The 13,613-nt window shown below is 39.9% G+C and overlaps 1 protein-coding gene and 1 long non-coding RNA gene across 7 annotated transcripts in view; one reads left to right on the top strand and one right to left on the bottom strand.

The window, feature by feature from the left end:
- Positions 1 to 12,791, bottom strand: part of LOC106520460 (uncharacterized) — a 14,083-nt gene extending 1,292 nt beyond the window's left edge. The window contains exons 1-2 of the long non-coding RNA XR_001310559.1: positions 12,749 to 12,791; positions 11,737 to 11,852 (exon numbers count right to left, since the gene is read on the bottom strand). This is a non-coding gene — a long non-coding RNA (uncharacterized LOC106520460). The remainder of the gene's footprint in view (positions 1 to 11,736; positions 11,853 to 12,748) is intronic.
- The window catches only part of esrrb (estrogen-related receptor beta), a 44,998-nt gene continuing 44,156 nt past the window's right edge, over positions 12,772 to 13,613 (top strand). For 4 of the 6 annotated variants that reach the window (XM_014012553.1, XM_014012521.1, XM_014012570.1 and 1 more), the window contains exons 1-2: positions 12,772 to 12,819; positions 13,042 to 13,270. Coding sequence is in view for 1 of the 6 variants with exons in the window: in XM_014012542.1 (XP_013867996.1) it covers positions 13,240 to 13,265 (26 nt within the window). In the remaining 5 variants the exon portion in view is untranslated. The remainder of the gene's footprint in view (positions 12,820 to 13,041; positions 13,271 to 13,613) is intronic. The other 2 variants (XM_014012542.1, XM_014012562.1) reach the window with 2 other exon arrangements.

Here is a 13,613-nt window from a genome sequence, read left to right as displayed (position 1 = left end):
GTGTGTGTGTGTGTGTGTGTGTGTGTGTGTGTGTGTGTGTGTGTGTGTGTTCAGTGACACTACAGAGCAAAGACAGGGGAAACCTCCCTGCAAAAAGTTGCTTGAGTTCCATGAACACAGAGGGTGAGATTAGGGAATAAAAGAGCTAAGTCAGTGCTACTCAAGCTCTACTCTGTCATTGTGCTGCTATGGATGAGGGCTGACAGTGATGAATATTGGCCAAAAGTTGGTATTCCACATGATGATTTTTGCTAATGAGAATTGATGAATGTGGGATGGAGGGACTAAGATTGGGTGATGAGAGGAGGGACCACTCATTAGCAGCCAGTCATGCTAAGCTGARCGGCTTTATGGTGGGCAGGACTGTTGGCCTGAGCTATGCCACTCCAGCAGTTTTTAAATAAACATCAGCTGATATCATTGATCAATACTGCCTTACACAGAGGAGTGTCAAATATGATGTATCCATGATGGGGAAAAGAAAGCTTTTTTCCGTCCCTGTGCAGAAATAACATAGCAGAGTATTGTTGCGTTTCAACTTTCACATATATTTTTTTATAGATTATTCTATATCTATATGATTAATATTGTCATAACACCTGGGTGTGGGTCTCTKCAGTCCCGGTTGTAGCCATGTCAGTCTGGGGAGAGCAAGGATGCTGGTGTAGCAGATGGCAGCGTGGGCTTTGAAAAACTATGGCCCTGAAGAAGCCGGAGGCAGCCCCAAAGGCCGGCTCTCAGCTCGAGCTCCACATGTGGCCAGTCAGGAAGGACACGCAAGTGGATTATAGTTAATAGTGAACCAGACTGTTTAATATCACGTGCGCACTTTATGGAGCACAACACTCCTGTGTGCACAAGCGGGTGCGGCTCAGAACAAGTTGAACTTTTAGATGCAGATAAAAGTGCTAAATGATCACGCTGAGCCATTTGCAGGCTGTTACACTCTTGGATAAACATTGAGCAATACCTCAGGTGAGTTAATTGTTGTTGGGTCGATGGGAAAATGCATTAGTGGAAATGTTATTCTTTCAGTCATACGACTGAACAAAGAATCTGGACCTGCTCTGTTTAACATTTTCCATCCCACATGGAAATGTTGTCCAGGGGCACATGGGCTGTTCAGCATATCACTCCACTATGGTTAAGTACAGATGGAGAGATAGTCTCTCTTAATATCCACAAACTCATTTCACAGTAGCTGGCAGGTAACTGCATGATGACAGCTAAACAAGGTAACAGGATTAGTGTCAGAGATCATGTGAACAGAGAAGCACAGGACACCAAACACATTACAGATGGGCACTAAAACACAGTTAACTGTTTTAACATTTACTGTTGATCAGTTTTTACCAACATGTCAAAATAGTTATGCATATTCATTGAGATAAGATGTTGATACGAGTCGCAGATGAACTCGTTACATGAGTGCATTTTGAACTGATKTGTACAGATGCTGTTTTTGTTGTATCTTGTATTCTTTTCCCACTTTGTCATTGGCAAATGCAAAGCAGGGATATCACAGGGCACATAACAAGATTTCCTGTCTGCATTGTATTTTTTTCCCTCTAAAGTGAATTAGGATATCTCCTTTCATCACAAAGTAAAATAATGTATTCAATATGTGCATTCAAAAACCTTTAACCACTTTGTTCTGTACTGATAATTGGATTTTAACAGCAGGTTCCTTCAAACATTTAGCCATCACCATCTCCAATATTGGATTTTTCAAAAAACTCCTATTCATGAACCCCTCTCTTTTATCCCTTCTTGTTGAAATGACTGGTTTTTAATCAGTCAATGCACAAAAAAAATGTCTGAATACTCTGGAGCCAATAAACCTGTCTGCCTCTACAGACACATCCTGCTGAATGCATAGCCCATTAAAGAGATGGAAGATTATGGCCTAAATGAAGCCATTAGTTACGCAAAGCTAATGATCATCTTATTCGAATGTATAAATCAGATCCACTTTCCTTGCTCAAAGCAAATATTTCTTCCCTCAAATGATTTTGAAGGGACTGAATAGAAACATCAGCAGCATGAACAACAAAAACAACAGCAGGACCTATRATGAAAGAAGCGGAGTCGCAGGCACTCAGACGATTGCATCCATTACCCCTCTCCAGTATATGGACCCCTTCGTAGGGATTACCCCTGGTTCCAGAGAGGTTGATTATTAGACGCACGCAAAGGTTTCGTTTGAATCGCCCTAGTTAAACGAGAAATTGCTGGCTGAGGAGAGAGGCTAATAACAGTTATTAACCCCGTGCGGGCGTCGGTGTAAAAGAGCGCCACAATAACGAGGTGCACCACCAAGGTTTGAGGCGCAGCGCAGCTAGCACACCCCTGAGGAGAAGCTAACTTATTAAAATAATGAATTAGCCGACCAGATTACTGCAGCCTGCGGCAAAGGCAATTATCCCCCTCCAAATCCCTGGACAGAGCTCCCTAGCGCCACCATAAAACAAGTGCTCAGAAAGCAGGAGCCCTCCGCTCCCCACAAATGAATAGCCTGTTAATTAGGATCTCTCCCGCTGCGGGTAGCCTTCCCGCTGCCATAACAGAAAGCACTTACATGACAGGCAGAGGAGGAGGAAAARGGGAAAAGTAAGAGGAAGATACTGAATGTGTGCGATGGAAAAAGRTTGTGAAACGTGAAGAGAGAAAGAGTGAGACTGCAAATAGCTTTAGTGCGACGTCTAAAATGACAGTGCAAAAGGTGGATATAATAATGCCTTAAGAAGTGGCTTTAGAAATAAATGGTGGACTAACTTTAAAACTTTGTGTGAGTTCTCTTTGGAAGCAAACATGGAGTAGTCCTTCAATMCCAGTCTGTGCTAAACGTTTGACAGCTTTACCAAAGACCACACCAGTGCAGCCTACGAAAAGCGCCTTCCTTCAATAACCACACTAATGTGTTGGTGTTTGTTTTTCTAATGTTATCTGTAAGACTGAATTCTCATAAACAAAAAACAAATTACAAATAGTTCCATCAGTTATATAGAGTATAGTTTTTAGAGTTTAACCGATCTTTGACGTTGGGGTCATCAGTTCTAGCAGGAAATAAAACAATACTAAGACAAGGACGGAAGTGATGTAGAGTAGTGGGTTCTTTTTTAGGCCAACTTAAAAAAGAGCCCCCTGTACTTTGTGACATATATACAGCCTCTAATGGTTATAAATACTTAAGCGTCACACAGTTGGCATGGTGAACCAAATCTGGCCTCTGTCTGCTGTAACCTTCCAACTAAACATCGGTAGAAATCACAAAGTTTTGAAGGCTGGACTCACCTTGTCCTGCATAACCACTTCCAGGGAGATAAGTAAGRTGGAAAGTGTGCCACACTGTCGTTCTGTTCTTTAAATGTACAGTGAGAGCCATTGAACATCAAATATAGAAATTCAAAGTCAAAATCTATTTTTTTTTCCAGTTCAGTTACGCTAAAGGTTAGTGTACCAATATGTTTTTAGGTTTCTATTTAAGTAATAATCATGTTTTATGAAAAAAGAAGATCTCTAATTCAAAGTAATCAGTTTAAGAGTCATTAGAACTTGATTTGTAAAAACAAAAATCTAGTTTCATTTGTCCAATAATGTACATTTTGTAAGTTTTTAGTTATAATGTAGCATATAATGCCATTAAGTTTCTAGATACAGCATATTTGCACACAATGCATACAGTCGATATAATAATGAGACGTTCTGTATTTACAGATAATAAAGTAAACATTTTAGGTTATGGTTTGTTCCCAAGAGAAATATATTATAGTAACACAGACATGCAGGGCACGAAAGAAGACATTATGCTCRTGTACTGTATGACTATGCCTGCAAGGCTTGACATGAATGCAATTTCATGTAATTTGAATGCCTTTCATGAGGCAAGGACTCTTTTGAACTGTCTTAAAAAGCTCATCCACCACAGTAGCAGCCAGTGGCCCTGGGTACAGAGGAGCCATGTCGACAGGCCCAATTAATGATGGGGCGTCTGAGAGTGAATGAATGAGGAGCTTTGAGAGGATTCCTCCACCTTAAATCCCCCTGTGCTGCTGCTCCCAGACTGCCTGTGAAGAACAATCAAACGGCAGCAACCCCCTCCTATTTATCACTTTAAGACATTAGCCAGACATGGGCCTGAATATTAACCAGCTCCTCTTCCAGGAGAGTTCCACACCAAAGGCTGCGTGTGGCAACATACATTTTTAATCACAGGGGAAAACGAGGCCTGTCTTTCGCTCTCATCTATTACTGTGTGCTTAACTCTGGCATTTTTTTTTCCTCTCTGGGCATTTCAAATCAGGAAACAATATTTGATTGTAGTTTTTCCTTTTCTTGTAAATTACGAGTTGTGTTTCTATTYTTTGACATTAGAACAAATCATAATATTAGATAAATCCCAGTGACTCTTAAGTTATTTGAAAAGCAGAATCTAACTCCTTGATGGAGTATATTTCTTTGGACTCACTCTTCAGGTCCAGGACAACYGGGCTGCAGAGGCAGTGGAGCATGAACCAGGCTACCGGAGCTTAATTGGAGTCATGTTCTCCGGAGCCCAGAGCAGCTTCAATCCCCACAATGGCCTCCGTGGTGCTGGGCCTGTGGCGGGAGCAGGGTACAGGACCAGGCATGCAGGGAGATGATCTGTTCACCCCTTCCTCTCCCTCTGGGTCCCCCTACTGTGACACATGGCACCCCAGTAACAAGGTCAGTCCACTGTTATGGATCCACAGGGGGAGCTGGCCTTATTATCAGGAGAAAAGACAATCTTAAGAAGAATCAAAAGGAGAATATGATCTCCAATCACATATTAGTCACAGGAGATGACGAGGATCTTTATAACCTGAAGCTTTTTCTTCCAAGTTTGTCAAGGGTAAGTTTTCAGTTAATAAAGTCAATCAGCTTGAGAAAAAAACTTTTGAAAACCTTGAGAAAAATCATTTTATATAACTTGATCAATTGTTTATGCCTTAACAAAAAAGGAAAACCTACACAACAGCATGCATTTTGTCACAATACCGCATAAAAATAAGCTTTACTAATCTAACAAAAAAGTTTCAATTTACTGCACAATGAAAAAATACAGGTTGAATGGTGGCACAGTTGCTTGTCTAGTTTGTCTCTGTAGCCCTGCAATGGATTTGTGACGTGTCCAGGGTGTACCCCACACCTCAAACACTGACTGCAGGACCAGTGACCCCAGTGACTCAGAAAGGAAGAAGCAGGTAAAAGATAATAAATGGATGAAAAAAATGCCTCCCGGGGTTGCACTAAAGTTACGTATTTATTGTAACAGTACTCCACGATATGGCATTACTTTGTGTGTTTTGTGCTGTTATTGAACTGACACAGAACCGAAGAGAGAGGGAAGAAGACAACATCAGCATCACAATGCAGGAATCTTCCATTTGTTTTAGTGCTCTGTGAACGAGAGCTTTTGGAAACATAAGGAATAAAATGCRGTATTTTCTTTTCTCGTGCATTTTGTGTAAAACACTTTAACCGTTCTGCAACAAAACTCCCAAACCATAATGTCTCTGATCATACAAATAGCTTTAAATTAATTTGGCGATATCAAATCCTAAAGATTTACAGCAGGTTGTTTTGATTTCAAACAGATGGAGCTGCATACTTATAAGCGACTCCGTTTCCTTTTTATAGATAGGGATCTGAACATAAGGAGAAAGCAAATAAAAAAACTAGGTTATGCCCATGATAAAGTTGGACATGACAGACCATTTGATTTGAGAGTATAAAAAGCTATTATGTATGACTAATATAAAATAGGTAATACATCTTAGTGCCCTGTGGTAAAGTACATCCAGTGCTGTAGGCATTACTAAGACCAAATAATAAAAATGAAAAAAAGTTTCTGAGCAATGTAATTTCCTTGTCCATCTTTCTATGTTTTGGTATCAAAGTTTAACCAGTGTTTAGTGAGGATATTAAAGAAAATGATTTAAAAAGATGCAGCATGCTTGAACTGGCACAACACAGCAAGAATTTATTAATCTCAATCTCTTACAGAGTGCGCAGAAAGAACACTACAGAAATAAATTTCTGCCCAAYGAAAGCTTTCCTTTAGTAATTTACCTCCCACTAAAAATCTCATTAAGCTGTGGACCATTGCTTTAAAGAATGCTTAACCCTTCACAGCGCTCATGCTAACACGCTTCTCATTTCAAGGTTCTTAAGAGAGAGGAGGTATGGACTAAGTTGGTGTGTGTCAGTATTTGTTATGCTTACAAAAAGGAAGTGATGGGGTGCAGACATCAGTCATTGCTGTGTTACCAATGCCAGGCAGAAAAAGGTCACAGCCCTGCAGYCTCTCCCAGTTTACAGGGCCTAAAACAATCCTGCAGGCAACCAGGTAAGAATTGATTATGAGACACAGATTGTTCTTCTTTCATGCTCACATTACAGTTAGATGGTGCGTATGTCTCACCGTTATACTTGTAAAGTTTAAAAGCAATTTTTATGAACAGCTTTAAAGTGCCTGAGCAAATGCTTCAAATACAAAGTYAAAGAAAACGTTTTTATACTTAAAAAATCTTGATGATATACACTATTTTACTCATTTTGTCACATAACTGGCATRTTTTGTTTTGAACTAGGCTCAGACAACATGAAACAGGAAGTGACATCAAAAGGGAATGCTTTAAGAAAAGGAACTCCCTGGTCTTATATTATTTGAACTCTGACTCTTCATCTCCCTGACAGTGACTAAAATAATCTAAAGAAGCAACAGATTCTTCTCTGTAGTCTGTGTTGTCAGCCTTTGTTGCAATGCTGTTTACAGACATTCTCCATTGACATCACTTCCTGTTACTTCACATGTGAATATCTTAACAGCTGTTTAACTCAGCTGTGTGATTATTATTATTTTTTTGCAATATGTTATCAATGTTATCTTTTCAAAAATGCATTCATATTCATTACAAAAATTCGATGTCTCTGGTTCTTTAAGTTTAACTTCTCTCTGCGGGAAAGGTTACTGTCATATTTGTCTAATGCATGACGCACATTTGCTTGTATGCTTGATTGATTATCCTCAAAGAACAAAGTTGTTTTCCTCCTTTAAACCTCTTTATTGTTTTTCCATTGATAAAATTACAGTTAAATAAAATGTTTGTCACGAACGCTAATATTTAATGATTTTCCTTTTTTTTTTTTACTTTTGCATACACATTTTACATGAGTTTGATTACAGGTCAGCAAGTTTATTTTTTACTTTTATTCATTTTTCACAGCAGATAACATCTACTAGATGAACATTAGCTCTGAAGTTTAATGTAGGAAACCTTTGTACCAGCTCCCGCATTGTTGGGGGGGGGGGGCATCGATAGGAAAGCAGATAAAGCTGATCAATATGGAGTGCAGTTTTCTCCGCAGGCCTTCTTTCATATCTCCCTCTTGTTTGTGTTTTGAAGGGGTCGGGGGGTCGGGTCTGCTAAAAGTGGTGGCGTGGGCGGGCTTCTGCCCCTTTATCAATCAGGATTTTAATTACACACGTCTAGGGCGACAGCTAGATTAGAAACCAATCGACGCTATCGGCCACAAAATCTAATTACTGTTTATTGACAGATAAGGGCAGGCCCCCTTCACTTTTTCAAAAAAGATAAACCTCCCCCCTCGTACACAATGAACAGCAGCTCATACTGTCCATGAAAGACGCTATGATGAGTAAAACCCTCGAAAAATTCCTCTGCTCTCAGTTGTTACACAATATAAGAGCTATACTCAGTTACCTACAGCTAAAGGCAAAAGAGCAATCATGTTTTTGCAAGTAATCCCTGACATATCAAACTCTGAATGAAAACTGGTTAGCTATGTTTTTAAAACTTTACTAATAACTACTGGAGACAGTTCTGTCTGTTAGCTTAATGTTTTTAAAAGTAGTTGAGTCAGAGCCATTCCTGTGTTACCAAAGGTCAGTCTTAAAATGACTGACTCCAGAAGTTTATCGGTTGTGTATTTATGCTCAGTGGTTAGTTTTTGAGAGTTTTATTAAAATCTGGGTGACTGTGGCTGAGTGCTTGGTGGAGYTGTCCTGTAACCAGTGGGTTGCCAGTTCGATATCCAATTATGTCCGCCTTGCCTACTGGTGGTGGTCAGTGGGCTCTGTAGCGCCGGTGAGTGCCCCAGGGCAGCTGTGGCTACATTGTAGCTTACCACCATCAGTGTGTGAATGGGTGAATAAGTGTAAAGAGCTTTGGCGTCTGTACGGACTTTAATAACCACCGTATTAATTCAGTCCATTTACCAAATCTGTCCTGTGCTTCATGAGATATTTTGCGACTATGCAATGTGCAAAATTTTCACAATTAAAAGGGGACATATCATGCAGAATCCACTTTTTTAGCTGTTTAATGCATTTTGTTGTGTAGTCTCTAAGAGTGCAGAAATTTTTAATTTAGTCTCTCCAGCTGCTGTGTAGATATCTATACTTTCTGTTTGGTTTGTGTTTTTCAACCTGTTCCATTTTCTGAATTTGCGACAGAACTTTTAAATAGGGTCTGGACTTAGCAACTACTGTTTTGTTGTCTTCRTTCTCTTCTGGCTCTGGGTCAGACTCTGGCTCCAACATGCAAGGCTGGATGGACATGTTGTCCCTTGTTGGTATCTTTAAATTAATTTGTAAATAAAAAGTTTCTGCACCATTATAAAGTCATAAATCCTCTCTATGAAATTAGAATAGATCGCTCTGGAAGCTGGAGGGGGTYGGGGTGTAAAGCGCCTCATTTGGATTTAAAGAGACAGCCTCAAAATGAGTTGAKCTTAGACACACAAAAGGGGTGAAAGAGGGGCTTGTGGAGTTACAATATGGAAGAATTCAGACCAAAGCATTGCAGTTMCACTTTMTATATARAGCCCGACTGAATGATTTAAATGTGAAAAAGACAAATTTAAAAACATGGCATGTCTCCTTTAACTGTAAGATTCTTCAGTCTCATTCAGCTCCGTATCTTTTAACTTTGATAAAACTGAGGTTCCCAGTTTTAATGTTATAAAAAAAAAAAAAAAGAAAACAATGATGTTCTAATATGGACTACAGGATGACCTTTAACCCTGCAGAGTGAGTTCATCCTCACTTCCTTGAACTCCCTCACTCCGAGCTCCAAGCTGCCCCTCCRCAACTTCATCCATATCAGACTTTTTCCAGCCTCCGTCTGCATGCGATGCGTTTCGCCTTTAAGCTGAGAACCTGCCTCAGGTAAATATGGAGTAAATGATTGGATTATTGTTCTTTCATTCGGCTGTGTAGTAATGGGTGGATTATAAACATTGCAGAGTATAGATTTCCTGTCAGATCCTATGAATCAGACATCCTTATCTCATTTCCAGACTGCCGCTCCTCCCCAGCGCAAACCATCTCCCGGCACGGGAGACCTACAATACATCCATGCACACACAAACAAACACACTGACAAACAGACAGAAACAGAAAACGTAAACACACACATACAGGTTAGGCTGTGAGTGACAGAGACAGAGAGACTGTTGTCACCCAGTGCAGCACAGGCACTCCAAAGTCCATTTGAAGATTTAAAAAAGAAACACTAAGGTCTCCTGTCCATATTTGTTAAGCAAGTAAATCTAAGAGCTATGGTGCGCAGAATTCAAAAAGAGAGGAGAACCATCAATGCAGAGAGCATGAGAGTGAGGGGGGATAGAGAGAAAGATGTCTTCTAAATGAAATTTAGGCAAGGGTGGGATGTGGGGGGTGGCTGACGGCTGGTGGAGGGAGAGAGGCTCTGATTGGGTTTGAATCATAAAGAAAAATGTTTGGGTTTGAACAATGTYGTGTTTTTTGACCAGGGCTGGAGATGGATGCTCGGACATCACGTCAGTAGTTGTGTTTTGATACGTTTCACGTTTTTCTCCCTGTGACGGCCTTTCTGCCTCTTCTCTGAGTGTCTTTTCAGTGGATTACCAACACTGTAATTGGGTTAGAGGGGACTGCGTGGACCAGCAACTGCAGCATAAACATGCTTTTTGATGGAATCCATCAGAACGCCCTGCACAACCGCAGGGAGACAACAAAACAACAGTCCAAMAGTGCTTTTCCAAAGAACAGTGTATGCACAGACCTCTGTACGGAAATACTGGCTCTGACTGTAAAATAAATATAAAAAAATGCAGAACTTTTATTGGGTGAATGCTATGAAGCATTCACACTACTCAGATGATCTGTTTTCTTCTGTATGTTTTTCAGCATCAACAACTCATTTATCAAAACGTTCAGCTCCTTCAAGACATTCCAGCTATGACATTTGGTACTTAAGCAATTAATACTCATTGAGATATTAAGGCTTTTTAGCCATTTTTTAACTGAAGATAAATGGAGTTTTTTAAAACAYATTTAAAACCTTTTCTGCACTTTACACGTTTTGTTCAGTTTTAGCTTTTTTTTTACTTCTTTTCACTAATTTTAGTCTTTTTCAGCTTCTTTTATGCTGATAATATTTTTGCGTGTGCTTTTTCAGTTATCATTCTGCTCTTTTCAGTTTTTCTGCCGAAAAAGCAAATTCTCTAGCTTGTTCTAGTTTGAATGAGCTGAAGGTATTTATTTTAAGAAATTTGCAAATTCAGTTTAAAATATACAAAAAACTTGTTTTTTTCAATTGTAGAAACACTCGCAAGATATTTCAGAAAATTCTCAACTTCAGCTGAATAACATAACAAAGTAGTTTCCATACATTTATGTTAGACTGACCACAAACATGTCAATTCTGACTAATTTTTTGGGGGGGGGGGTTTAATCTCAAAAATCAAGTGGTTTTTAATCATCAGATTGGAAACAGCTGTTTTTTTTAAACAGATTAGGTCAGGTGTGCGCTCCAACATTATCAGCTCTAAGAGATCTGCATACAGTTGTAGTTTTTTCCTTCAAATGTTTCTGCTCATCTACAAAGAGACGGGTGTTTAGCTAAAACTTTTAAACATCCTCAGATGTGAGAAGCTGAGACCTGAGAATTTCAGGTCAATCCTAAAACGGAACAAGTTGCTGATTAGATAAATCTGCAGCTGCTGTTCGGACAACTAACTTTAAATCTGAAACCAACTTCATAAACCCTCTTTTAAATCTGTGATATTTTAAATTACTTCTCGTCTCTTGACTCAAACTTCTACGGGTGCGTTTCTTGTTTTAGTCGGTTACGACTCCCTGTGTGAATTCTTACTGTTTTGTGTACACGGACCGGTTGTGTGTCGCTGAGAGACACTCATCTCTGGTTAATGCGTGTGGAACTGAACAGGATCGCTGTGGTGCCGARGCTCTGTGCCATTACATTTATAGATTTTTCTCTTTGATGGGATAATTTGGTCTTTATATCTCTCACAAATGAAGTGATCCTTGGTGCTCCGCGCACAGCTCAGCGTGCAGGGTCTCATTTTCAAATACAGTTAATTGCATTCGAAAAGAATCAATGATACTTTGGCGGTGACAATATCATTCTTTTAATGTCACTTAATTTCCTCGGTGAAATAATTACATCAATAGCCTGGAACCCATTTCTATCTTTCAGCATGAATTAATCTATTAAGGGCAATAATTACACGTTTGTAATGGATAGGTTTTTGTATTTGAAGGAAAATGCAGTCAGGTTTCCATTGTGTGCCTGGATGTTGGCACTGTCCTGGCTGTCATTCATTCAGTTTATGAATCACACCACATCACGGGAGGGGGGTGGGGATGGTTGAAACAAATAAATAAATAAAATTAAATAAGGGTACCTCTGATGCAGCTCCTTGGTGGCCTTGTTGTGCAATAGCCCTCCCTCTAGTGGAGATGATTAAGAGCTGTTTGCTGCTGCCAGCCAGCTCTGCTCCACAGCTGAGACAGCCAGGAGCTGTGGAGAGGAGAGAGAGAAAGAAAATATTAAAATTGTGATAAAAATCTATTTTTATTAAAGTCCTGGCGTTCTTTAAAGAAATGCAAATAACCTGCCAGCTTTAAGTGTTAAATTAAGTTGATCTTATGATGAAAAAGGAACATTTTAAACTTTGAAAATAACGTTACGCACAACATTGCAATATCATTAGCATTTGGAGAGTTGTGAATGAGAATCAGCTACAACAAAACCAAATTTGACCTCAATATCTGAAAAATAAACTGAGGTACAGCCAAGGTTTTCTAAGGTCAGTCGGCTTTGGCGGCCATCTTAAATTGGACTGACTCCAAAACTTAATCATTTATAGATGTATATTTAGTGATTATTTTTTGAAAGTTTCCCTAAAACCCACACAGTGATTCATGAGATATTTTGCTAACAGAAAACAGAGCTGATTCCAACAATTAATGGCACATTTTAAAGAGATCCCGCATGATCAGTTAGTGCTCAGAGAATGAACTGGGGATCAGGCTCAGACACTACCACACAATAACTTACTATAATGCCTCTAAAACTGAGTAAGCTGTAGTCATTTGTGTTTTGCTTTGGCGGCCATATTGAATCTGTTTGATTCCAGAAGTTAATCAGCTGTAGTTGTGCAACTAATGATTACATTCTGAAAGTTTCATTTAGGTCATTCCAGCGGTTTATGAGAAACCTTGTTAACAGACAAACGAGCACACATACACAAAACAACATCCTATTTATAACCTGCATTCCAGAGGACGCAGAAAATAGCGGCACGTGTAAATATTTCAATCAAAAATCAGGTGTGCGTCACGTGCGAACCTGTTACTTGATACAGTAAGTGAGATCTCTGCAAGCAGACGCGACGTTTCTTATTGTCTTCTTACTTATTCATCAGGTGAAACTGAAGCTGACAGCCACGCGCTTCTGCTCCTGCCGTCACCTGCCGCTTTCTCAGGTGAGAGCCCACCCACCACATCCCGGGGAGAGGGGCGGCAATTACAGCTGGAACAGCTGCTACAAACACACAGAGGCTCTGGACACAGAATTAGTTTAAAAAAAAGTGTAGCCTATCCTTTTGTTTTGTTGAGATTTCTCTTAAAACAGAACAAAATTAAAACGACACACTTTTAAGTTTTCCGTGTCTACCTGGGGGGGCTACTTTTTGGCGCCCCCGCAGGAATAGGTGGAGGAGAAGAGCGAGTGTGTGCTTGGTTTACTGCACGGTGCGCACCGGAGGAGGAGTTGACAGCGCGGCCGCTGTGTGYGACGGTTAAACGGTGCGCGCAGACACGCACAACCACATCACCACTTTCACCAGCACAACCTGGAGGGGACCTCCGCAGAAGCTGCTGTGTGTCCTGGCAGCCCTGGTGGGATGATGACAGGACACGACTTGTCCGAGTAAGGTACACGTTCATCCACATTCGACACACAGTRATGGTGCTGCCCCGTTTCTTGTCGTTTTGGTCTTTTTCGAACAATTTGCACGCGCGCTTTGGCACTAATTAAGACATGCACGTGCCCCACTTCCCCTCTGGGAACTGYGACTGAATTATGGGATCGATTTTATTATTTTAGGATGAACCTAAAATTGATTTTGAAGTCCAAGCTGGTAATTTTAGGAATAATTTCGTAAAATATTTGTTAAATTAATTTAAAAAAAATGTTCAAAACGTGCAGTTTGTAAAGTATATGGAGTTTCTTTTTAATAAAACGTGTAAAAGCAGACAAAATAACAGTTTGTAAAAC

The sequence above is a fragment of the Austrofundulus limnaeus genome, unplaced genomic scaffold (genome assembly GCF_001266775.1).
Source record: "Austrofundulus limnaeus strain Quisiro unplaced genomic scaffold, Austrofundulus_limnaeus-1.0 Scaffold2, whole genome shotgun sequence".
Taxonomy (NCBI): Eukaryota; Metazoa; Chordata; class Actinopteri; order Cyprinodontiformes; family Rivulidae; genus Austrofundulus; species Austrofundulus limnaeus.
Note: the sequence above shows the minus strand (reverse complement) of the source record. Positions and strands in the feature narration are given on the sequence as shown.